The following is a 27,002-nucleotide window of genomic DNA, read 5'->3' on the forward strand; positions in this document are numbered from 1 at the left end:
GTAGCGACCACTGACGCCGGTGCCAGCTCGCTCTCTTCCTCCCCAGAGTCAGGTCAGTCTGGTGTCCAACTGACTGGCTTACATCACTTGTCACAAGTTGGGGAGCGAGGCACAGCGGAGGTCCGGTAAACACACAATGTCCACCTGGCTCACGCTTATGAAGACCATGATGACCTCACAGACACACACATACACACACCAGATAATAATAATAATAATAATACATTTAATTTAGAGGCGCCTTTCAAGACACCCAAGGTCACCTTACAGAGCATATAGTCATCATACATTTTTTTTTTTTTTTAAAACAAGACATTGTGGAAAAAATAAATAAATAAACATAAGCAATAAGAAATAAATAATGCACACACATACACTAAAACAAACATGGACACAACACACACACTCCATGGAGGATCACCATCAGCTAGACTGGAGCCATTTGGTATCTTGCTCAAGGGCACCTTTGTACTTCCTGTGAGTGGCAGCTGAGAAATTGAACCCGCAACTCTCCTGCCTCTCCCATGCGACCGCTTGCAGGCTATTGTGACCGATGAGAACGCATGTGTGCACACGCAAACACTCACACATTCACATACACATACTCACACACACACACACACACAAACAGAAGCACACACACACACACACACACACACACACAGACACACAAACACACATATAATTGACTGCATAACCTGAAGAGGTGTTCTATAAGTAGTGTGAGGTGGAGGAAGCGAAAGGTAGGGTGTGTGTGTGTGTGTGTATGTGTGTGTGTGTGTGTGTGTGTGTGTGTGTGTGTGTGTGTGTGTGTGTGTGTGTGTATGTGTGTGTGTGTGTGTGTGTGTGTGTGTGTGTGTGTGTGTGTGTGTGTGTGTGTGTGTGCGTGTTATGGGTGTGTGTGTGTGTGTGTGTGTGTGTGTGTGTGTGTGTGTGTGTGTGTGCGTGTTATGGGTGTGTGTGTGTGTGTGTGTGTGTGTGTATGGTGTGTGTGTGTTATGGGTGTGTGTGTGTGTGTGTGTGTGTGTGTACGTGTGTGTGTGTGTGTGTGTGGTGGGGATGAAGTGGTGGAGATGGAAGAAATGTTAGGGGGAGGGGGGGGGGGGGGTGATAAAGGAGAAGAAACGAAAGCGAAGTCTTTCCCTAAGGATGGTCTTGTCAGAAGCCCCTACTTTGCGTTTCTGACTTTTCTTCGGCGATGAACAACAGTTTCCTCTGACAAAGCATTTTCCTGGGAGGGAGGGGGGAGGGAGCGACGGAGGAAGGGGGGAGGGAGGGAGGGAGGGAGGGAGGGAGGGATGGAGAGAGGAAGTAAGGAAGAGGGAGATAGAGGGAGTGATATAGAGAATAAACGGAAGGAGAGAGGTATAGAGGGAGAGAGAGAGAGTGATAAGGAATGAAGGCAAAGAGAATGAGGGAGGGAGGGATGGAGGAAGAGAGGGAGGGATGAAGAGAGGCAGGTAGAGAGAGATGTATTGGGGAGAGAGAGAGAGAGAGAGAGAGAGAGAGAGAGAGAGAGAGAGAGAGAGAGAGAGAGAGAGAGGGTGATAAGGAATGAAGGCAAAGAGAAGGAGGAGGGAGGGAGGGTGGGAGGAAAGGGGGGAGGGAGGGAGGGGACAAGTCTCAAGAACGTGAGAAACTGACAGCAGGGAACAAAGGCTAGGGAGCCAGTAGAAGCAGACAGAGGACCGTATGGGGGAGTAAAGGGGTGGGGGGAAGGGGGGAGTCTTTTTGAAAAAAATGATGGCGGGGGAGAGTGAAACAGAGAGAAAATGAGCGATGGAAAGAACGAGAAGAATTAGAAACACAGAGAAGAGGTGCACAAATGATAGAGAAATGTGTGTGTGTTTGTGTGTGTGTGTGTGTGTGCGTGCGTGTGTGTGTTGGGGGACCAACACAGTGGGGTCTGAGCATGTGATTTATTTCAGAATACTAATGTCTCTTTGATCTCCTCTGCTTAAAAAAACACCCTCCTGCACACACACTCTCACACACCCACACTCACACACACACACACACACACACACACACACACACACACACACACACACACACACACACACACACACACACACACACAGACACACACACACACACACACACACACACACACACACACACACACACACACACACACACACACACACACACACACACACACACACACATTTATATGGATGCACTCCCTGAAATAATGCTGTCCCTCACAAATTAGTACGGAACATGGCCCATTTATGCACCGACACGTGCACATTCAAATTCACAATGCTAGATTCACACACACACACACACACACACACACACACACACACACACACACACACACACACACACACACACACACACACACACACACACACACACACACACACACAAACACACACATACACATACACGTATACATATACACACACACTCCTGCATCTAATCTACTTTAACTATCATCAAATCCGTAGAGATCCAATTACAAAGATAGAAGGGTATTTGTTTTTCTCTGCGCATCCTAAAAGACTAATTAAAGTTTTGTGTAAAGATGGAATTATTTGATATTAAACAAATGTCTTTTCATTTCTCTAATTGCCTCTCGGTTGTTTATTTTAATTTAGACTCCTGTGACTTTGAAGCTATTTCTAGAACGTGTTGATGGCGCCTGACTGTGGTGCAAGTTCAATCACGAAACACAATGCAGAACACTCATTCACCTATAGGCCGAGAGAGAGAGAGAGAGAGAGAGAGAGAGAGAGAGAGAGAGAGAGAGAGAGAGAGAGAGAGAGAGGGGGGAGAGAGGGAGAGAGAGGGAGAGAGGGAGAGAGCGAGTGAGGGAGAGGGGGGGAATGAGAGAAAGAGGGAGATAAAGATATTTAGTATATATATATATATATGCATATATTTACATTATATATATATATATATGGAGAGAGAGAGAGAGAGAGAGAGAGAGAGAGAGAGAGAGAGAGAGAGAGAGAGAGAGAGACAAACACAGACAGACAGACAGACAGACAGACAGACAGACAGACAGACAGACAGACAGACAGACAGACAGACAGACAGACAGACAGACAGACAGACAGACAGACAGACAGACACACACACAGACACACAGACACACAGACAGAGAATATAAAGAGAGAGAGATAGAGAGTATCTTTCAATAATATTAAGGGAGATGGATAAAGACCTATCCTATCCAAGTCATTGTATAGGCTAGTCTCAGGAAATAGTTTGAATAACTCACCACTTTCCCAACCATTATTGTTGGGAAATAACTAATTGTATTGTGTAGTATAACTAATCGTCTTTTCTTTTGTACCTTGCATTCTAGACGTGTATCTTAAAAATTGCATCGTGAGTGGGAGGGAGACAGACCTATACAATAAATTAAACTCGACTGACAATTGTTTACCAGCAACTCCACGTAGCGCGGGCACCCCCATGTGGCCATAACGCTTCACTACAGGACCTGTTACTGCCGAGAGGAGCGGTAGTGGGAGGAGCCTCATTGAAGGAAGAGTTCCAGAAGGAGAAATACAAAAGCAGACGTCGTCGAACCTCTCAAGAGTGCCTGATGGCCCACCAGCAGTTAGCAAACCGACTGAATAACAGTGGTTACAAAAACTGGCTGAAAGCGGGCCAGTGTCTTCTTGTCCTGGCGGGAGGTATAGCACCTTACATAGAGCATGAGATCAGGTCTTTCCACGAATATGTACTCAATCAAAACACTCAGCTACAGCGCCGTTGTCACAGTGGTTGCAGCTCCAAAGGCAAGGTAGGGTTACCTCAAATACAAGTTTCATGTTAATAAAGCTTTTTACCAAAGTGCTATACGGTATAACAGTATAACAGTAGAAGAGCTCACCCAGACAATACACAGGCAGTCAAATCCTTAAACACGTTTTTCGTAACAGTGTGTGTGTGTGTGTGTGTGTGTGTGTGTGTGTGTGTGTGTGTGTGTGTGTGTGTGTGTGTGTGTGTGTGTGTGTGTGTGTGTGTGTGTGTGTGTGTCAGTTATCGTTTCTGTGTCCCCTCTGCTCGGAGTGGTCGAAGGTGATCCTACGTTACCACAGACAGCCTAACGTCAGCACAGTGAACTGGGATAACTGCAGTCCAGCGCTGTGGAGTCAGGACCACTGGGAGCTGGCCAAGGTGGGTGGGGACACCCTGAATACATTCACACCGTTCCCATTCTACATGGAGCAGGATGTGAGCGATTGCTAGGAATTGCCGTTTCTTTCAATGTACTCAATTCCCGAACAGCAATTGTAATATACCCTTAACTTACACCTATCTTCACTAGTTGTAAGTGTTATGGGCGGCACCTGTGTTTGTCCTAGGATGACACCTCTGTAAAGTTCTGGTGTTTGCAATTGTAATTGTTGCTGCATGGTGTAGGCCCACCAACTGCTTTGTATAAAAATAACAATTTGTGCTGTTTGTCTTGGGTTTATGTGCCCATGCACTTAAACTGTTTCGGTTTCATACAGTCCATTTGTTTTGATTGTGGTGTGATATTTACACCCAATTGAAGGTGTATATTATTTTGATATTTCTTGTTGAGTGAGGTCCTAAGGTGTAGATTTGTTCAGATCAGTAGGGCTGGAGTGGGACTCACTTTCAGCCCGGGGGTTTGAAGGTACACCAGGCCAGGTGTGAAGGCCCATACAGGCCTCGTCAGCAGCATCAGACTGATGTACTGGGTGCACACACAGGCCTACGTGCACAAACGCACACACATTTCTCTCTCCGTTTGGGCACCTCTTCTTTATGGCTCTAATTCTTCTCGTTCTTTTCATCACATGTAAAAATCACGGCTATTGAATAATAGTGAGCAACCCTTCTGGGATGTGTTGTGTTTCGCTAAAGCTTTATGTCTGGGCGTCGATGAAGGCAAAGAATACTTTGTTTTACGTTAGTGTACAGGGTTGGGTCAAAGTTTGGTTTACTTTCAGTGATTCACTGGCTCGAGCAAAATGGGGGAGACTTTTATACGGCTGTATCTGGGTTTGAAATCCATCCCGTCAAGTAAAAAGTAGGTGAAATCTGGAACACAAGTTTAAAATGATTCCCAGGACAAGCCCGGGCATGTGTGAGAGCAGCGCAGACACCGAGCCCAACCCTCGTCCCAGCACCGGTTGAGCTCAATTCATTTCTTCGATGCCGCGCGATATCAAAGCTAACCTCAGTTCCTCATTGGGCCACCCATTCGTAGTGCTAACACCAGTTCTGACTAGTTTCTGCTTCTACACATAGAGGGGTCAACACAAAACCTCATAAAGTGTTGTGGGTCTGAGATAAATCTGACCCTATAGGCATGGCCTTTACCTCTCTTCGAGTTATACCTACCCCCCGAAACCACGCTACCGGAGGCTTAGGAAGGCCGCTTCATCCCGGCCCTGCCGCCAGCGGCCCGCCGGGAGTTGGCCCGCATCTCGCGATTAGCCACTGAGGTCCGGGTTAAGACTGTCCTGACAGCCTGACAATCCTGATCATCACTCTCTCTCTCTCTCCCCTGTCTCTGTCTCTCTCCATCTTTGTTTATCACTTTCCTTGTCTCTCTGTGTTTCCTTCTCTCCCCCTTTCTCTCTGCATCTGTCTCTTTCTTTTCCTGTCCCTCTCTTTGTCTCTGTCTCTCGGTCTGTCTCTGTGTTTCTTTCTCTCCCCCGGGATCTGTCTCTCTATCTCTCTCTCTCTGGGTCCATGTCTCTCTCTGTGTCTCTCTCTGGGTTTATGTCTCTCTCTGTGTTTCTCTGGGTTCATGTCTCTCTCTGTGTCTCTCTCTGGGTCTATGTCTCTCTCTGTGGTTCTCTGGGTTCACGTCTCTCTCTGTGTCTCTCTCTGTGGTTCTCTGGGTTCATGTCTCTCTCTGTGTCTCTCTCTGGGTCTATGTCTCTCTTCCACTCTCTATCTTTCTCTCTCTCTCTCCATGGTTCTTGCACCATTTTTAAAGTCAAATTTAAGACTTTTTAAGACTTTTTAAGACCAACACATACATAAATTAAGACCCAAAAAATGTCAGAAAAATTATTTGATAGAAAAGGTGTGTATAATTGAGTCACTTATCGATCAACCGTAGCCGTAGTACTAGCAGTAGTGGTACTCTTGCAAAGTTATCTCGGAAGCGCGTGGACACGACGATACGCGAACACATTAACGCACCCGTGTCACCCATAGTCACCCATGACCCGTCGCTTAGCAACCGGACACGCTGGGGTTGATATGTTACCGGACTACTGTAACTACTAGTACGGAGTGATAACAAAGACATGAATCAGGCAATAAATCCACCGTCCTTGACAGCGGTCAAGTTTGGAGTGCGGAGTGGACCAAATGCGAACTACTGCAGCTTTCCTAAGTTAAACCCCAAACTAATCGGAATAAGTTTATGCATGTCGATTATAGCAGACTACACCACCTCTTCTGTAGCCGAATAGAATTATATTACGAACAGATAATTGTATTCCGATTGAGGCGTATTATATGATCCTTTTCTATTCCGATTGAGCTGTTCTTCCGCTGATCTATGCGGATCAGATGTGTCCATGTAAACACGGCTGACAGTGATCACACACACACACACACACACACACACACACACACACACACACACACACACACACACACACACACACACACACACACACACACACACACACACACACACACACACACACACACACACACACACACACTTTGAAGCCGAACTTCCTTATTCGAATATAATGCGAATATCAAAAATAAATCAAAATTCAAACGAATATTAGGCAGCCCTTAATATTCGAACCTGTTATGGCAGGCCAAGAGGGAGAGCGTCGGAGAACCCGATGCAGTCTACTCATAATATTGTAATGACCACGGAAGAGGCATTGAATGAAGTATTGATTAGACAGCGATTTATTAGATACCTAATAAACCGTCGGAACACGCAGGACCGGTAACCATAGCAACGCCGGTAAACAAACCCCGCGAAGCCCAATCCAGGTCTTACTGAAGGAATTTAATGGTCAAAATATTATTAATAAATATTCGAATATTAATATTAATAAACAAACAAACTTCGAATATGATTTTTGGCAAAAGGTCAAAGCCCGTCACACAATTTAATACATTTACTGTTTGGAATACTTACATTAAAATGATCCAGCATGAACTGTGATCCATAGTACCGCGATAAGACATGGCTGTCAGTGTCGTCCGTGGGCCAGTACCTCACATGGATATCCATCTGTTTGCTTTTAGTGGTTTTGTTCACTCATCGAACATGAGGACGTACTGTTTATCGTTTACGCTGCGTGACAGCTCTCTTTTTATGAAAGATGCAATCCCGTATTTGGCAAGATAGGCCGTTTTGTTTTCACCGCAGGTGAACGACTTCGCAAACTCAGAATCTGGGAACATATCAGCCAAGACGTTACTAATGTCCTCGTTCGATTTGAAGGAATTATGTCTGCTCACCGTGTGGAGAACCCACAATACCTCTGCCTTCTGGGTTTCTGGTGGCGACACAAAGCCGGTTAACGCCGTCTGATGTGAAGTACTAGCCACGGATGCTGAACTTTTCAGTCCACTTCTTTCAAATAATACGGGCATCGGTGTAGTCCCGCTAGCTGCCACGGAGTATATCGGATATATTTCTGCGACCTCATGTGGGACTCAAGAGCTTTTGCTCCCATGGTCCCTAGTATGAATGCCTTTCGGGATAAACGACACCTTGCCTCGTCACCTGCCTTCTCCAACCACCCCCGAAACGTATCCTCCTCAAACCATTTCTCATTGAATTTGCACTGTCCCATCCTGAAAGTAGCGCAAGTTGGCCCAATGATGTCAACCGTCACTAGCTAAAAGTAGCGCCAGCAAGCTAGCCTACAGACGCAGCTGCAGGCTGCAGATGCAACCGGCCCCCGATGACTGATGTCAACGTTAACGTAACGTAACACTCCTGAAAATGCCGTAATTAAAAGACGCATTAGGTGATTTGTTGTGCGCGACAATTTCCCTTAGTCTTAAAAAAACCTCTGCAAAATTTAATACCTAGAGCAAATTTACAGTAAATTTAAGACAATTTATGGCCTTAATTTTACACAAAAAAAATTAAGACTTTTTAAGACTTTTTAAGGACCCGCGGGAACCATGTCTCTCTCTCTCTCTGACTCTCTCTGTTTCTGTCTGTCCCTCTCTCTTTGTTTCTGTCTCACCCTCTCTCTCTCTCTGTCCCTCTGTCTATGTCTCTCCCCCAGGCCTACATGCCAAAGGGGGCCTACAAGAAGAGTGCGTTGCACCAGTGTGACGCCTCGGCTCTGCTCAACCTCCTCAACTTCTGTAACTGGTTCAGCGTGGACCCCCAGTTGGTCCGAGAGGTACACACGCGCCTTTCTACACAAGCACCCAAACCCATGTATACTTACATGAAAGCACACACACACTCACACACACAGATTTGTTATACATATATTATACACTCACCCTTCTGAGTTCCAATATGGTATTGATAAATTACATCTGATCTTCCTTGTACACAACACATACTGTACATATATTATATAGCCACAGTGGCATGGCTATAATTATTTTTTATGCACTTTGCAGACACTGTTAATACATTATGAGCCGGTCCTGGTGGCTGCTGTGTGCTTGCTTCCTGCTGTCACTATGATGAGTGTCCCTAGAGTCGTTCAGAGGATTCCCCCAAACAGAATCCCCAAACGCGAGTTTACTGACACCTCGGAGATGGTGCCTGGTAATGTGTGAGTGACCCATGACCCCACCGGTGTGCAGGTGATCTGCTGCCGGAACGAGCTGATGCACTCCAGCGAGATGTGCATGGACGAAGGCTGGATGAAACGGTACCACGGCGCTCTGTTGAGGCTGCTGCGCCACCTCCACCACCAGGTGGTGCCACTGGACGAGGCTGTGCAGCAGATAGAGGAGGTGAGCAGGGGCATGTCCAGGTAGGGTGAGTGGCTGGCCCAGGGGTGGAATATGAAGTAGTAATGGGCGGTTGCTTAGTTGTCAATGCGTCAAACCTTTCGGGTTTTGTTACTTTTCGTTAATGCTTGATTAATGTGCCAAAATGTGTGTGTTTATTTTGACCTTGTCTGCCTGTAGATCTTTACAGTAGACTGGTCAACATGCATCACTGGTTCAGACCAAATGGATGGTGCAGACGACGATAATGGTTTGCAGGTGGACTCTGTAAGCCAATCGGACACCATGGCTCTGTCCGTAAGCCAATTGGAAGCTGAGCTGTTGGGAGAGAGGCTGCGGGAGCTTCTGCAAGACACAGAAACCCAGGTAGGTGCAAAGCAACGAAAAAGACAAATAAATGCTTACTGAATTATATGCTCTATAAACTTGTGTTACTTCTTAAACTGCGTGTCAGGACCAAAAATGGGTCACCCACAGTCTACTAGGTGTGGTGGGCTTGGAAATGCACAGAACGCACCACTTGGAAAACACAGAAATCAAAGTACACATGAAAGTGTGTGTGTGTGTGTGTGTGTGTGTGTGTGTGTGTGTGTGTGTGTGTGTGTGTGTGTGTGTGTGTGTGTGTGTGTGTGTGTGTGAAATCGTCTTCGGGTGATGAAAAGGTTTTACCGTGATGGGTTAAACATAATAATTTCTGTCTGTGTCTCTCTCTCTCTCTCTGCCAGGATGCTGAGTGTTTGCTGAGACTGAGGGAATTCCTCCAGGCCAACACAGATCTGAGAGAGCGTTTCTCTGAGGAGCTTCAACAGGAACAGTTCCGCCCACAGGAAGCAGCAGCAATGTCGTCGTGACCCAGCGATCATGATTTTATTAAATTGTCCAATAAGCAATAATAAAAAATTTCAAGACCACTTGTATAATGATAATATAATAGCATAATAATGCAACACAACTGGACTACCGGTCATGTACTTCTGGGACATGCATACTCATCTCGTAGCCTTTTCAAATGTAATTTTATTAATGTTAAATTTCACGTACAGAAATATGTTCTTAAAAATGTACTTTGTAATAATCATTCATAGATGCACAAAATTACTTTAGTGTAGGCTGATGATTGCTGGCATCTTCTTTATGAAACCGGGCATTAAACTACTAAAGTTATCCGTTTTGGGGGTTGTAGTCCCAAAGGTAGTGATGTAAGAAGTAGGTGACCAAGGGGTCAAGGACACTTGGGAGTGAGCTAAAGACCTTTGGTCTGTTTTATATGGAAGAGGGTATTAAAGGCTACCATAATTATCAATATATTGCCACAGGCTTAGATGTAATACTTAGGGTTTCCAGTAGATGTCCTCTTTTATTTTGTGTTGCAGTTTCTGTAAAATATCGTCACCTGTTTTATGAGTCACGTCAGGCCTAGTCTGGCTGAACGGAAGTGGACAGCGTCTATTGCCTAGCGTCGGATTTGGCCGCGACTCCTCCCCTTCCGGTTGCTGGCGTTCCCGTATTGTGCTCCCCCTCAAACTCGGAAACTAGGCAGTATGGCGAGTTTTGAAGAGGACTTTGACGGCGCTGTAAAGTTGGCATGTTTGGCTCTTTCCGTCGAAAATTGCAAAGAACTGCAAAAGATTTGCTTACAGCATTTGCTGAGGAAGAAAGATGTTCTATTTTGCATGGACACCGCTGCTGCTTCCTGGGCTTAGCCCCGCCCTAGACGATTGGTTTAAAGAAATAAAAACAGCCCCGTCCAGTTTCCCCACGGATAGACGGCTCGAGGTAGCGTGGCTCCAGACCATTCTACTTGCTGTAGTTTGGTCTGGCTTTGCGAGACTACGTCAGGCCCGTCATAGGTGGCCGGGCCCGCCCCCCACAATGCTAGTGAGGGGCACAGATCTAAAGAAAAAAATGGTGAATTATATTTGATAATTCACTGTTGCCAAGTATAATTGACCGCTGTAAAGGTAAACAAAGGATTTTTTTGCCTCTTTGGTATCAGTCCGGTAACTTGTTAACCCCAGCGTCTAGGGTTGCTAAGCGACGTCAACGTCTCTGGCGGACTATTGAAAATCTGCTGATCTAGGCTACGTAGGCCTACGTAACTACGTCAATGTAGCCGCTAACAGTTACCGCGCATTTTGAAGTGAAGCTGGATGAGTTTTTGCTAGCTTACTTTCATTTCTAGTTCATCATCATGGATATTCGTAAGTGGTTGAAAAGCCCACCAACAGTCTTATAATCAGTCAGATAATTTCCTGGACACATAATAATAATAATAATAATAATAATACATTTAATTTAGAGGCGCCTTTCAAGACACCCAAGGTCACCTTACAGAGCATATAGTCATCATTCAAAACTATGTAAAACAGACTAGGAATAAAAGGAAAACAGAGGTTAAACATGAAGAATAATAATAATTAATAACACTCAAAGACACCTAAAGTGAAGTGGGGACCTCACTAACCACCACCAATATGTAGCACCCACTTGGGTGATGCACGGCAGCCAATCGGTGCCAGAACGCTCACTACACACCAGCTTGAGGTGGAGAGTTAGGGATGAGGTGGAGAGTGAGGGAAAATAACATATTTAAACACTATCGACCATATTTAAACACTGTCGATCACATTTAAACAATATCGACCACATGTAAACACTATCGACCACATTTAAACACTATCGACCATATTTAAACACTATGGACCACATGTAAACCCTATCGACCACATGTAAACACTATCGCCCACATTTAAACACTATCACCCACATTTAAACACTATGGACCACACGTAAACCCTATCGACCACATTTAAACACTATCGCCCATTTAAACACTATCGCCCACATTTAAACACTATGGACCACATTTAAACACTATGGACCACATGTAAACCCTATCGACCACATGTAAACCCTATCGACCATATATAAACACTATCGACCACATTTAAACATGTAAACCCTATCGACCACAATTAAACACTATCGACCACATTTAAACATGTAAACCCTATCGACCACATTTAAACACTATCGACCACATTTAAACACTCTCACCCACATTTACACACTATCGACCACATTTAAACACTATCGACCACATGTAAACACTAGCGACCATATTTAAACACTATCGACCACATTTAAACATGTAAACCCTATCAACCACATTTAAACATGTAAACCCCTCTCGACCACATTTAAACCCTATCGACCACATTTAAACCCTATCGACCACATTTAAACCCTATCGACCATATTCAAACACTATCGACCAAATTTAAACTATCGACCACATTCAAACCCTATCGACCACATTTAAACCCTATCGACCACATTTAAACCCAATCAACCATATTTAAACACTATCGACCACATTCAAACACTATCGACCACATTTAAACACTATCGCCCACATTTAAACACTATAGACCATATTTAAACACTATCAACCATATTTAAACACTATCGACCACATTTAAACACTATCGACCACATTCAAACACTATCGACCATATTTAAACACTATCAACCATATTTACACGCTATCGACCACATTCAAACACTATCGACCACATTTAAACCCTATCGCCCACATTTAAACACTATCGACCACATTTAAACCCTATCGCCCACATTTAAACACTATCGACCACATTTAAACACTATCGACCATATTTAAACACTATCGACCACATGTAAACACTAGCGACCATATTTAAACACTCACACAATTTGATATATATCACTATATATATATATATAGATATAGATTTGTGCTGATTATATTATTACAATCTATCCTTGTATTTAAATTGCGGATCCCCATAAAGGGTATAAATTGCCATCCCCGTATTGGGTTCCAATAGGTTGACTGACTCTCCGTCCATCCTTCGTATCATCTGCTGTTCCAGCGCCAGACAAACGGCGGTGACACTACCGACGGAAAAAGCCGTTACGTCCCATTGTTTGGAGTGAAAGCAGTTTCTCCCTATCCATATAATATATATATATATAGATCTACACATATAAATAGCTTAAATTACTTAAATTACTAAAAACAACGCAACACGCACGGAGCTACTGGATAAGCATCCTACTCGCGTCGGCGCCATGGCAACAAGTTTTTACAAAAGACTGACAATTTTAGGACCGAATCACTGTTGAACTTGTTTCTAATAACATTTCTAGCGAGAAATATACTTTTTACTTGCATAATCTTTAGTCAGTGATTACGTATGACATCAAAGGTAACCCCTCTCCTGCTATTAGCTCGAACTGATGTGGCTGAATCTGAATATACTGTGGCTCGTGAGTTCCTGGTTAGGAAAATGAATGACACCCCGATTCCCCCGAAGACGGAAAATGGACAATAGCAAACATCCTTAGCACATTCAACTGGGCACTCCAGGCTATGCCGACTGTTCTCACCATAGACATCTTATATGATAGACGGAGCATCGAATGATACCGCCTACTGGCGCTGACGAGACGCGGGGCCGCCATCTTGGAGTGGTCATCCGCTCCACTCAGTGTAATCCGTTTGGCTGGAGCAATGAACTGTCAGCGCATTTAATTAATCATACCTCACTGAATACCACTGATTTTCATGCGGTTTTTTGTCATACGTGTAGCTATGATAAAGGCCACATGGTTTGGCGTGTTTTATTATTCAATACTAATTATACCAATAGTACGGTAATGTTAAATCTTGCATGTGAAATGTAATCCCTCGATTCCTATTATGGATTGTCCGCCGATTTGAGCAGGAATACGCTGAACAACAGCCCGGCATCCTGTTTCTGCTGCTGTTGCTGCTCCCGGTTGACCACTCCAAGATGGCGGCCGTATTTCTCGCGTCCCAGCCAGGCCCCCAGGATAGGGGCTTACTTCCGCAATCCACCAGTGCTCAGAGGCCAAGCCTGGTATTGCAGCTGTTTAAGCTGGCAGTGGACGGGGGTCCGTCATTTCATGTGGCCCAGAAGTAGATATCGCCGTCCACTCCAATACAAGTGGGGAACAGGATTGTGTCTCCGCAAAAAATGTCTGGCTATCAATCAAAGGCTCATAATTATAATTCTACCCTGTTCTAAAAAAAAATTAAGTTTTTTCTTTTCAAAACGCCTCCTCAAGCGTTTTATTAGCAGTCTATGTTGGGTGGGCAGCTGAAAGGAGCCGTACTGAAACAAACGGCTCCTTGCTATGGACCTATTTTGAAGTGCACGGCTCCATTAACTTCCGAATTAAATAAAATTCCGAATTAACTTCCATGAACTCCATTAACTTCCAAAGTCTGAGATTTGTCCTTTTACTTAACATGAATGGCGTTGAACACGGATATATAACACACATATCATTGAAATAGCTGTAACAGGCACGGACGTATTGATTACCTGAATGATTATGGGAGACCTACGTAATTTTCATAATATTGTTAATTGTCTAATATTAACATTTCAGTTGCGTTGGTAGGTATTTCATTTTCATTTGCTTGTTTAGCTATGTATGACAGGGTTATGGTTAGCTATGTATGACAGTTGACAATGTTGGTGTATTACAATTCATTATTTTGGTAGGCTACTCCAACTTTGTTGCTGGTCGATATGTAAACATTTACTTTTATATAAATTATTGATTGCATTTTTCGTAAATAGTCAGTTGGAAGGAATCTGTTTCTTAAGCAATAACATTTAACTGATTTTTTTAGGCCTACATACGTTTACTATGTTACTATGGTATTATATGGAGCAATCTTACATATTTATGAAGTTTCCAGATCAATAAAGTTCTATCTCTTTTTATTTGAACTGCCTGTATGTCCTCTTGACTATAGTATTACAGTGTGTACCTTGGTTATCAGCTATCATAGAATGGGGTCAATGTGGTATTGGCATATATATTCCAGAATTTGAAAAAGGATATGGATATAGAGTGGGTGACTTTATCAGTATACTCAATCGAGATGGCCACAATAATAACCGCTCTTAGATGGGTTGTAGATACTAAGTTGGTGACAATGTGGTATTGGCATATATATTCCAGAATTTGAAAAAGGATATGGATATAGAGTGGGTGACTTTATCGGTATACTCAATCGAGATGGCCACAATAATAATCGCTCTTAGATGGGTTGTAGATACTAAGTTTTATAACAGATAATTCAATACGTGAAGATTTGGTGATAGAGGTAAAGCATCTTCTTTTAAATATTATAAGCCTTGGTTTAGTTATTCAGTTCTGTTGGATTCCAGCCCACCATGGAATATATGGCAATGAAATTGCTGGTAAATTAGCTAAAAGATACTAACCTAATTAAAAGAATTTAACCGTAAGTATATATTTCTTTATTTTTTATTTTTATTTATTCATTTCTTTTGTTAGTTTGTTTTATTTTGTTTATTTTGTTTCGTTAGTTTGGTTTTTTCTTTGAATTTATTTTTATGATTTAAAGTATCATTTGCCAACGTCCTTGTCACAAACTCCTGTGTAGTAGTCCAGTAGGTGGCGGTATATGGGGAAAAACTATGATCCTCCACTAAACTAGAAGAAGAAGAAGATCTCTGCATCCGGTACGTCACGAACTAGGTCACGTGTCTTGGACACATAACGCGGAAGCAAATCGCTCCTGTATGATGCCCTGCGCCACTGAGCAGTTTCCATAGGAATGAATGGGCGGCCATTTTCGGTCTGTGGTCCATCCTTTAAAGGTCCCATGACATGCTATTTTATGTATTCTTTAATATAGGTATTAGTGGGCAACTAACACAGTATTCAAAGACGTTCCCTAAATTCAGCCGTGGTGCAGAGTTACAGCCACTCCGAGCCAGTCGCACATTGAGCTTCCCCCAAATGCGCTGTTTCGGTGGGCGTGTCAAGGAGGAGGGTGGGGGTGTGGCCCTGAGCAGCTTGCAGCCACCATGCGCTCTGTTTACAGTGGATGTATCGCAATGGCGAGCCGCACACAGCCTTTAGCCGTGTTCTGTAAATATTCTAGAACACACGGGAGTCCTGGAGCTCTATATCTAAATATTATCATATAGCCTACACAGATATCTATATCATATAATATATATTATCACGGCCAAAAGCTGTGTGAGCCGATATTATGAATCTCAAACGACCGCGTTTGGTTCTCCGACGTTCCTGGTTCTTCAACGTCCACATCAATGTGAATACACACACTGTAACGCAAGTGTTTCTTGTCGGTTCTTTGACGTGTCTTGTATTTCCACAACGAGACTGTCGTGGGGGTTATCTGAGCCATGGTTGAGAAGGAATTGGGGGAAAGGAACTTTGATTTGACTCGCTGAAGTACATGAACTGCGACATGCCGCCGGTTGCCGCGAGGCACCATCGCCCGGCAGCGGGCAGCCGGCAGCAGGCAGCGTGCGGTTCAGTCGACTTCAGGTTGATGTGAAAGTGGAAGAACCAGAGACGTTGCAGAACCCGACAAAGTCGTTTGTGATTCATAATATCGTCTGGAGGCGCACACAATATGTTATATGATATAGATATCTATGTATATGATATTATTTAGATATAGAGCTCCAGGACTGTAACGCAAGTGACTCGAGACACGAGACTCGTATTGGGGGTTATCTCAGCCAAGGTTGAGAATGAATTGGGGGGAAGGAACTTTGGCTTTGACTCCCTCAAGAACATGAACCACGACATGGAGGAGAAAGGGATTGTTGGCGGCGAATGTCTCCCGCTTGAGCCCCGCTGAGGGACCACCGCCGGAGGAGCTGAGATTCCTCATGACGTCATGAGCACAGATTTCCAAATCAGCGCGCTTGAGCCTCCGTTTTTTCAAAGGCGAGCAGAACAGCTAGTGCTCGTTTTACACCAAACGCAAGTTTTAGCCACTGGGGGACCATAGGCAGGCTAGGGGAACTCATATTTATGTTAGAAAACCTCATAAATTGAGATTTTCATGTCATGGGACCTTTAATAGAGTGGCGAAGTCACGCCCCTTCCGGTAGGGCTCATGGGACCTATGAGATCGAAAAATATGAATGGGTGTCAATGGAGAGAAAATAATTATTTTCTGGTCCCAGTCTTTATATGCCCTGGATTACACATAGGTTGTTTGTGGATTTAAATGATAATTTTTCATGCAAAGAAAACTAAAAATGTTCGTGAAGAAGTTTGATAATTTTAGGTTTTATGTGAGGCCGCTTTGTGAACTACAGCTCTTCGCTGCTCTCGACGCATATGATATACGTCACCACACCCGCCCTTGGAACTCGGCACAGAGATGGCGATCTCTCTGCCCCACTTCACCGCTTTTTCCAAGGGGAGGATAAAAGCATCGAAAGAGGTGAAAACCATTATAAATCGGGGCACGTGCAGAGTTTCAGTTATGCCGATGGGAAGATTGTCGGTCTTCTCCACGCCAGTCGCAGGGAGCGTGACGTTACATACGAGCCGTGTAGTCTTTCTCGTTGTGTTTTTTCTACAGCCTTTATCTGAACAATTGCACAATAAACGGTTGAACTCTTTGCATGAAAAATTATCCTTTAAATCCACAAACAACATATGTGTAATCCAGGGCATATAAAGACCGGGACCAGAAAATAATTATTTTCTCTCCATTGACACCCATTCATATTTTTCGATCTCATAGGTCCCATGAGCCCTACCGGAAGGGGCGTGACTTCGCCACTCCATATGTCCATGGTCCCAGCAGCCAATGCTCCGTCTATCTATGTCTATGGTTCTCACAGCCTACACCCTGCCGGCCCTGGGCATAGGCAGTATAGGCAAGTGCTAGGGGCGCCGCGGGGGGCGCCGAAATCGGGGGGAGAAAAAAAATTAATAAAAAATATATATATATATATATATATATATATATATAACACTTTTTTTTTTAACAGTGCCATTACTACTATTATTTCGAAACATTATTTAAGCACAGCAACATAAAGTCGTAGCAAATGGAGAAGCCTTTTTTCTGGGTGCCTGCCTGGCTCGTTGCTCTGTACCTGCCCTCTGTGAGGGGGGCAGGGTCAAGAGGCCAGCTGCCTGAATCTGACCGGACCGTAACCCCGAGACGCAGAAAAAGATTGATGACACTGTATCGGAATTATGTCCAAAAGACTGAAGCCATCCGGCGCCCAAGGAAGGAAAAGAAGTAAAGAAGAGGAGGAAAAACTTGAAAAAGATAGAGGTACAGTAATGTCAATGAGATGAAGTGCATGAAATTAATAGTTGAATGCATCGTAGTTACCGTTGTTGGAGCAGAGTGTTAGCTTGCTAGCTTACTTCGGACTATAGCAACATTGTTTAATATTCAATAAATAGCTGAGTCGACGTGTGTTAATGTTACTCCACCTTAAATTCACCAGGGACGTTTGGAAACTTAACGTTAGGCCTGTTCAGGTGTTATCATGTGTCTTTCCTGCTTGTATGTCAGTCAAAATGCTTTTAGTTGTCCATCCCCTTTGTATTAGGGTGGTTGTAAGCATTTGGTTTTATGCGTCACAGTTTATGTTTGTTAAAGTTTACATCAGTGTTAAGGTGCAGTTAAAGTGTATTACTGTTAATATTTCATACCTTAGCTTTCACATATCATTCATAGGCTATATATACATATATATTCATTTCACTGCACTTTACTGGTTTTTGCACTGTGGTTAGACTGAATTGCATTGCAATGACAATAAAGTTGAATGAATCTCATCACATTTTCATCATTAGTCTATATTAGTCTCATGTATAGCACACCAAGCATCTGTTATTTTATTAAAATGTAACATGCAGTCGTCACATATACTTCTCTTCTCTCTTCAGATGCACTTAATATTTCAGTACCACCCCCAGTGACACAGCATCAGGTTCTGCTGTCCCGTCTACCTCTGCACAGCCCTAATACATTATTGTATTTTTTTTATACTTCAGTTGAGTGCTTGTTTAATCTCTGGTTAGAACCAAACTAGATAAACCATACTACATTTAATTGTATTTACAATAATTTGAATCTGAACTCTTTCTATTATTTTGCTTATGAATGCCTTTAGTAAACATCATGCATTTTTTTGCAGTATTTTGTGCATACCATATTGTATGAGTGATTCGTTGTCACTTGTTTTGCAAGACCTTTTTTTACTGCAAAGTGTTTAATTATTAAAAGTTCTAACGTCTGCAGTATTTTGTGCATACCATATTGTATTTATGATTCATTGTTTGTTACTTGGTTTGTAATACGTTTCGTGTGTTTAATTTTCTATCTAAAATCAAAGAGTCTCAAAGACAAAGCTTTGTAGCTTCTCTGAGTTTATGAACATTGGTAGTCGAATTTACTGTGTGATCCAAAGGGGTAGGGGGCACCAGCAAAAATCTTGCCTAGGGCGCCAAATTGGTCAGGGCCGGCCCTTTAGAATTAGAATCTTCCACAGCAATGTGTGAAAACTAATTTTGGGTGAAAAACGCTGAAAAACGTCTTCTCAGAGCATCGGCGCAGTATGTTGCACAGACGCAAGGCCCAGCTGATTCAGCTTGCTTTTGAAAAGGACCTGACTCACAAGTTTACGTCAGAGTGGAAGGATATGTTAATGAGGAGGTTCAGCTCGGAGAAACAACGCCTCCCGCTGTACTGACAGGAGGGAGGGAGGCAGCACTGACTCCACCCAAAGTAAGCATGTGTGTGTGTGTGTGTGTGTGTGTGTGTGTGTGTGTGTGTGTGTGTGTGTGTGTGTGTGTGTGTGTGTGTGTGTGTGTGTAATTGCAATGCATATCCCTACTACTTCTACTGCTACTAGTCCGACTGCTACTAAAAGCACTACTACTACTGCTACTAGTCACATACTTTGTAATGAAGTCACCTGCTGTTCTGTAAAGAATATAGTGGAGCTAAAGGAGGAGACAAAAAACTAAACTGAGTACCACACAAGTTTTGGCTGCCTATTCACCAACAGCTGAAACGTGCATGTCTGCTGACGCCTCATCGTTTGGGCTGGGGGGGTGTCCTAACCCAACAGCAGCTGTTGGAACAGATGGAACATGGAAACCCATTGTGTTCTCAAGAGGTATGACACTGCAAAAAACACTACGCAGAGATAGTGAAAGAAACTCTGGCAGCTACGTGGGCATGTGAGCGTCGGTCACCTATTACCTGGGACTGAAATTCAGATTGGAGACAGACCACAAGCCATTGCTGCCATTGCTTAGTACCAAGGCTCTCGAAGAACTTCCCCAAAGATTGCCGAGATTCAGACTGAGGCTGCTGAGGTTCACCTTTGACATTGTGAACATGCCCGTTAAGCATCTTGTAATCGCAGACACTTTATCAAGGGCTCCTGTGGAACACACATTCACATAGGAGGAAAAAGAGAACGAGGCAGAGGTCAAAGTGTTCGTGGATGCAGTCACTCAGAGCCTTCCTGCCATAGAGGCCAGATTAAAAGAAATCGTCGAGAAACAGAAAGCTGACACGGTCTGTGAAAAGCTAATCAGATACTGTGAGACTGAGTGGCTAGAAAGACATGCACCCTCCCTGGAGCTGGCCCCCAAGGCCCCCAATGGACAGCTGCTACTCAGAGGTCAGAGGATTGTGATTTCGCGGGACGTGATACGGGAGATTCTTCATAATCTTCACAGTGGGCACCAAGGTATTGTTAGATGCAGAGCAGGGGCCCGCCAGTCAGTGTGGTGGCCAAGACTGTCTGGCTATATCAGTCAGATGGTGGAAAACTGCAGCACGTGCTCACAGCATAGGGCAGAACAGAGAGAACCCTTGCTGACCACGCCTGTGAAAGATAGATCCTGGCAACGAGTCGGCTCAGGCTATTCACGCTAAATAGAGCCCACCTCAAGGTAGCTTCTGTTGAGACAGTAGTGGCTGCCCTCAAGGATGTATTCTGTCACCACGAGACACCAGAGACATGTCCGATAATGGGCTGCAGTACAGCTGGTCACTGTTCAGGACCTTTTCCACGAGTATGGATTTACTCATGACACAAGCAGCCCCTGATACCCGCAGGCCAACGGGGAGGCGGAAAGGGGTGTGGCCACAGTGAAAGGACTGTGAAAAGGAGGATGCAACAAAGCAAAGGCGCTACTGATATATCGCGCTACACTTCTGGAGATTGGCTACTCCCCAGCGCAACTCCTCATGGGAAGATAATTTCGATCCGACAAACCACAACTTCCAGCAGCACTGCGTCCCTGGTGGCCGAACATCAGAGGATTCCGAAAGTCTGAAAAAAAGGCGTAGGAGAACCAACAACGCCGCTACAACCTGCGTCACAGAGTTCGCTCCCTGTGGCAGCTGCAGCCAGGTCCAAATGTATGGATGCCGAGAGAGAAGAAAAAGGCACCGACACCTAGGTTTTACATCATTGATACTGATGAAGGACAGGTCCGGCGTAACACCACACACATGCGCTAAGTAGGCCTACATAATACACAGCCCCAGACATCAACACCTGACACAACTGAAATACCTGATGCAACCCCAGAACCAGGTAACATGGGTACACCCAGTTACATCACTAACGAAAGAAATTGCCATACACATACAGATACAACTAACACATGTGACATCTTCAGGCCGAGTGTCACGACCTCCCGGGCATCTGGATTTATTAGGGATTGTTGTAAGAGACTGTTGTAAGAGGAACTTGTAGGATATCCCAATTATATGGTACGCATCTGTGAAGAGATTATACTGTGAAAGTATCAGGCCACGTTTATACGTAGCAGGGTATTTAAAGAAACAAATATTTCCCCCCCTCCGTTTTCAAAAATAACATTGTGCACACAATATCGTTTTCAATAAAGTTGTAGTTTACATCAAAACGCATAAATACGCCGTCGAGTGCAATTAAAGCCATGCAAGCCAATCAGAATCCGCAGAATCAACAACAACGAATAACACGAGCGTCTTCCTGTAACAAACAAACTGTAAACATAGGGCGCTGATATGACGTTAAGCATTTCCTGGCGCATAATGTGACGCTTCAGAACCTAAAACCCTGTTTCCCCCCGTTGACACGACAACACATAACCGGCGTTTTCAGAAATCTCCACTTTGGCCGGAGTTTTTAGAAATGATCGTTTTCTGTGACAAAAACTGTGTTTTCGTGTAAATGAGAGGCCAAACCGCGTGGAAATATCTGCGTTTTCCCTTCGTGTAAACGGGGCCTCAAATTAACACAAATGGCACAATTTTTGCAGGAAGAACACGCCCTGCTGTCCAATTCCATCTCTGGTTCCATGAATCCACTCTCTGGTCCACTCTCCTCCCTCCCTGTCCTGACAGTATAACCAATTTCTCCCACTGTGATACTAGGCTATACAGTCCTCTCTACCTGTCCCTTCAGTCTGCCTATTCATGTCTATCGGGTTCACCAGCAGCATCAGGCTGAATTGCTTCTCTGAGGATCCAAAATGTTTAAATTGTGGGTTAGCTTCTGCATAACATGCTTGTAGTTATTTATGTAGGCCTATTTTCTTCTTCAAATGATTTTCGCCACTTCACAAAATAACCTCAACAGGCTATTAGCATCATCAATGTTGACACCATTCTGAATATCTTGATATAATTTACTATCACATTTTTTCTGTCTTTTATATTTTACATGAAATATTTAAATTGATATAACTCTGGCAGATTATCTTCTACCTGTCACCTTAGTCGTTGTTCTTCAACTTCGGACTGGTTTATCTGTTCTGGTGCTACAAAAAGTAGAAGGTGTAACTTTACTCAGGGGTTGACACTTGCCCATCGGGCAAGTACAGGTCAGGTTCAACTTGCCCGAATGTGATGTTCACTTGCCCAAATTACAATCAGAATCGTGAACAGGCCTCTTTTTGCCAGGCACGCGGCTTGGTTTTGGGGGGGCTCAGAAAAATCATCCTAGCTCAGACTGAAGCTGAATGTTAGCTTCCATACATGTTGTGTTTAAAAAATAACAAACTTCTCTTTGTTTACTTATTTATCGAGCGGTCACATCGTGCCATGAAGGGATTTCAGTCCACCGTTGTAACCTATTAAAGCTATCGCCAAGTTATATGTAGACCTGCATGATTTCATGAAAATGTACTTAACTAAATGTCAGAGGTAGAAGCAAAGATACGTCTTTTAACTTTCACGTTTCTTGTAGCTCTAACTGAATAATCATAATCTCGTTTCTAGTAGTGTTGTCAGTCATGATACTGGATTTTCTAACTTTGACACTATACCTGGAAAAATATCGATATTCTATACCATTTTCGATATCAGGGGAAAAGTTTTTTTCAGGAAAGAACATACCCAAAGTAAATAGAGTATATCTCCACAACTGCAAGGGCGATTATGTCATCTTTGTGCCAAAAGAAAGATTGTTGTGCAAGTGAAATATTCAATGGGGATGATACTTGGTTAAAGTGAATAAAGCCATGGAACACAGCATAAGTGGAAGATAACATTTCCACCTGAAATAATTATCAGTTGGGAGCGATGTCTTACTATGAGACACAAATAAAGGTAGATATCTTACAATTTTGACACTTGACACCTCTATTTAAAGTTCAGGGCAAATATTTTCGAATGCACCAAGCCAAACACTCGCAAATAAACATTTGGCCACTAGATTGCGATGAAGAATATGTTTTCTGATTGAAGGCAATTTACCTATTTCCTAAGAAACCTTCTCTTATTCATTGATGGAAAACACCATGTTTAGTTGCAACACTGGGTTATCTGTTTATGCTGGTTTTATTCGACCAGAATCAACTTTGTGGACAAATATCACAAAGGTAATACCTCGTTTTGTGGTTGTTAAAAGAAAAGGGGACGTTTCTTCTTAAGTTGTTATTTGCGAGTTTTAGTCACAGAATGATATGGTTTGAACTGTTGGAATAAGTGGAGGCTCAGCTTTTGTAATGGTTATAAATATGTGTTGCAGTAAAAAGGTTTAAAATGTTTAATGCAGTAGATGAGTGCTTCAAAATGCAAAAACTGACTTTTCTCACTATTTTTATCTATTACCCATTGCTCTGCCCTTTGAAGTTATAAAGTGATGCTGGTAAAATATGCTGTTTATTTCCATGTTTATCTAAAAAATTCATTATTCTTTATTTGCTACAAAATTATTCTAAAGAGCTAAATTAGGAAAGTTGTTGCAGAGTTTCTTTATTCCACCTCATTTTGTGTTCAATCTTTCGATGGTCGGTGTTCGATTGCTTTTGTTTTGCCTCGGTCAGCCTGTAGGGGGAATAGCGTGCTTGCCGTTTTTGCGGCCATTACAACTTTGGACTTGACCACAACACTGCGTCCTCGTTGTTCATTCTATACCCCCCTCACAGGTAGGAACGGTGGTTGTGTAATTGCTTATATATTTATATTTTAATGCTAGGGAACATGCCGAGAGGATTATAGCCAGGCATGGATTGTTTGAAGGGGTAGTTGGGTTAAACACGGGCGAGTCGCTCTGCCGTAGCGTGCTTGTTAGCATCCCACGGGCAGGCGCGTGGTAGGAAAGCGTCCGCCATTCCCTGACAATGCGTGTTGGCGCTGTGTTAATTTAAAGGCATATTGTACGATTTTCAGTGATATGCACTTTTTAATATGTTGTTGAAATTGGTTTATACATCCTGACAGCAATAAATAACTTATGGGCAATGAAAAAGAAGCGAAAAAAAACCGAATTCTGTATCTGCTATAAACCTGTTAAAATGCTTACCAATCGGAGACATTGTACCCGAATCTAAAGAACCAATCACAAGCCTGCGCGTTCTCTCCCCTCTGTGTACGAGCCTGAGCCGGCCTGAGCGCGTTCACGGAGGGCAAAGAAAGCGTTGTTATCATAGTAGTTCATGACAGTGGACTAGACCTAGTGAGCCTACAACGTTAAAGGCACCCAGTGCAACTTTATGTAAACATTCAATGAAAAATAAACATTCAATTTCTAGTCTTTTTTACACGTAGTAAGTTTCAATAACTCCATACCATTACATATCGACATTCAAGGAGCAAAGATGAGACGTCGTTGTGTGGTGAGAACTGATAGAAAATCGTAAACAACAACAATCGCCGGTGGGGAGAAGCCATTTTTCCATTGACTGGAAGCCTGCTTTATTTATTGTAGGTTACAAAAAATAAAGAAAATGGCGGCATTGTTGTTGTTATCGATTTTGTATCAGTTCTCACCACACAACGACGTCTCATCTTTGCTGCTTAAATGTCAGTATGTAATGGTATGGAGTTATTGAAACTTACTACGTGTAAAAAAGACTAGAAATGTAATGTTTATTTTTAAGCCTCGAAAGTTGCACTGGGTGCCTTTAACACGATGGAAGAAAAAAAAAACAGAAGTTACCACTGCCACCGTTACTTGCCCCGGTTCATCCTTTTAAAAAGGCAAGAAAAGGAAAGACAGAAAATGAAAAGGCAGCAACAAAAAAAAAGTTGGAGAATGCTCGAGGAAAAACGAGAATTAATATTGGATTCGCTTTTCAGCGATGGCGACAGCTGAGGGAGTTGAATGGCCTGAAAAGTGACGCAATGGTTGCCGTTGAAGTAAGCCGTAAGCAGCATTAGCGCTCGTGCACGGCTCTGTGTCGAGGGGTTGGGGCAGGGAGTCCTGAAGGGTGGGGGAGGAGTTAAACGGAACTCCGAAGAGAAGCTAATTTCAAATCATGCTAGCTCTCTCACATCGTACAGTATAGCTTTAATGTGTAAAATATAATATAAGTGTGAATAAGCTGGTACAGTATTCAGTTTAAGTGTCGTTAGACATTATTGTTAGTGTGTTTTAGCTGAAATAATACTTATTGAATTGTTTGAAGGGGTAGTTGGGTTAAACACGGGCGAGTCGCTCTGCCGTAGCGTGCTTGTTAGCATCCCACGGGCAGGCGCGTGGTAGGAAAGTGTCCTACTAGACATTATTGTTAGTGTGTTTTAGCTAAAATAATACTTATTGAAGAAGGTGTTAAAGTTAAAAATACTTTTGAGAGGTTTATCTTTTTTATCAGTTAATAGCTATGGAAAGATGTCTCATGGTGGAAAGCTTTAAATGTAGTACTTAGTACTCAAACAATGCACACTTTAATATGCTGTTTATTTGAATGTTCTTTTGAAAGTGGTTTTGTTTTGCATGCTGTGAAAATGCCATTTTATGAATACTTTACAGATATATCTGGTATTTGGAATTGCATAAGATATGTACTGTTTGTTGAGAACACCATTACAACTTTGGACTTGACCACAACACTGCGTCCTCGTTGTTCATTCTATACCCCCCTCACAGGGGCGTAACATTTGGAGGCCCCGCTGGGATTGCGTGCAGTGTTGGTCAGCGTCTACGTCAGATGTCCCCCAACCGTCATGCAACTCTTCTAAAACAACCCAGACTTCGAGAGCAGGTGGTGTATTGGCTACAGTGAGATCCCGACTGTCCGAGGGCTGAAGGCAAGTGATCTGAGGTATTACTTCATACCAGGAGAGCTACAACTACTACCCAAAGATTAAAAGGTATCACTTCACAGCGCTAATAACCAGGCTCTAAAAAAGGATAAATAAAAGAAGAAAATGGATTAATCAGAATTGGAGAAAATACAGCTAGAAGTAATACAGGAATTGTGCGTGCTGTCTAGAGATCATCTAGTGGATTTGTGTGATAGTCTAACCATCACCGGAGCTGAGTTTGAGCATGTGACTGGCAAGGGTCGAGCAGCCCTCATCATGTTGATTTCAAACTACATACAGAGTGAAGAGCTAGGAAAACTTGAAGATGAAGGGATGTCTCGATTACTCCATCTCCAATACAACATTTCTGAGCTCCAGACAGCTGCTGAAAATGGCACGTTAAAACAAGTAAGCGACACACAGAAAAAACAGAATGACGAGGAGGAAAGAATATTAAGGGAAATTGAGGTCTTGCAGCTTCAGTTGGCAAACACACCGAAACCAAATGACAAACAAGAAATGAGAGAAACTAAAAACATGGCTCCCACTAGGAAGTTAACACAGATCACAGCCCACCCCCCTGCACTTCCTCCATGGCATAAGGACTTCAAGGTAAATGGCCAGATCGGTGAGCCCGGTCAGAAAGATCGATTGACATTTTCAAGCTTAGCTCGCCAAATCGAACATGGCCTAA

General features: G+C 43.2%; 2 protein-coding genes across 3 annotated transcripts in view; one reads left to right on the forward strand and one right to left on the reverse strand.

Moving 5' to 3' along the window:
* The first annotated feature begins 3,487 nt into the window (after window positions 1-3,487).
* Window positions 3,488-9,830, forward strand: LOC132463044 (uncharacterized protein CXorf38-like). 2 transcript variants are annotated; one of them, XM_060058931.1, is made up of 6 exons: window positions 3,488-3,766; window positions 4,006-4,143; window positions 8,232-8,351; window positions 8,770-8,922; window positions 9,178-9,285; window positions 9,645-9,830. In XM_060058931.1, the coding sequence occupies exons 1-6, from the start codon at window positions 3,566-3,568 to the stop codon at window positions 9,768-9,770; spliced, it is 846 nt and encodes a 281-aa protein (XP_059914914.1). In that variant the 5' UTR covers window positions 3,488-3,565; the 3' UTR covers window positions 9,771-9,830. The 2 variants fall into 2 exon arrangements, with proteins under 2 accessions (XP_059914914.1, XP_059914913.1); XM_060058930.1 differs by having other exon boundaries at window positions 3,489-3,766; window positions 9,100-9,285.
* Window positions 9,831-24,684: 14,854 nt separating this feature from the next.
* ndufb3 (NADH:ubiquinone oxidoreductase subunit B3) overlaps window positions 24,685-27,002 on the reverse strand; it is a 146,964-nt gene continuing 144,646 nt past the window's right edge. Inside the window, exon 4 of the mRNA XM_060058938.1 lies at window positions 24,685-24,698. The gene's annotated coding sequence lies outside the window, so the exon portion shown is untranslated. The remainder of the gene's footprint in view (window positions 24,699-27,002) is intronic.

This window comes from Gadus macrocephalus, chromosome 8, assembly GCF_031168955.1.
Source record: "Gadus macrocephalus chromosome 8, ASM3116895v1".
NCBI classification, from domain to species: Eukaryota; Metazoa; Chordata; class Actinopteri; order Gadiformes; family Gadidae; genus Gadus; species Gadus macrocephalus.

Bases quoted from the DNA above. Each gene is read 5' to 3' on its own strand.
- LOC132463044 (XM_060058930.1), top strand. From the start codon at position 3,566: ATGGCCCACCAGCAGTTAGCAAACCGACTGAATAACAGTGGTTACAAA. The intron at 4,144-8,231 runs GTGGGTGGGGAC...TCTCTCCCCCAG, and splicing joins ACCACTGGGAGCTGGCCAAG to GCCTACATGCCAAAGGGGGC. The intron at 9,286-9,644 runs GTAGGTGCAAAG...TCTCTCTGCCAG, and splicing joins TGCAAGACACAGAAACCCAG to GATGCTGAGTGTTTGCTGAG.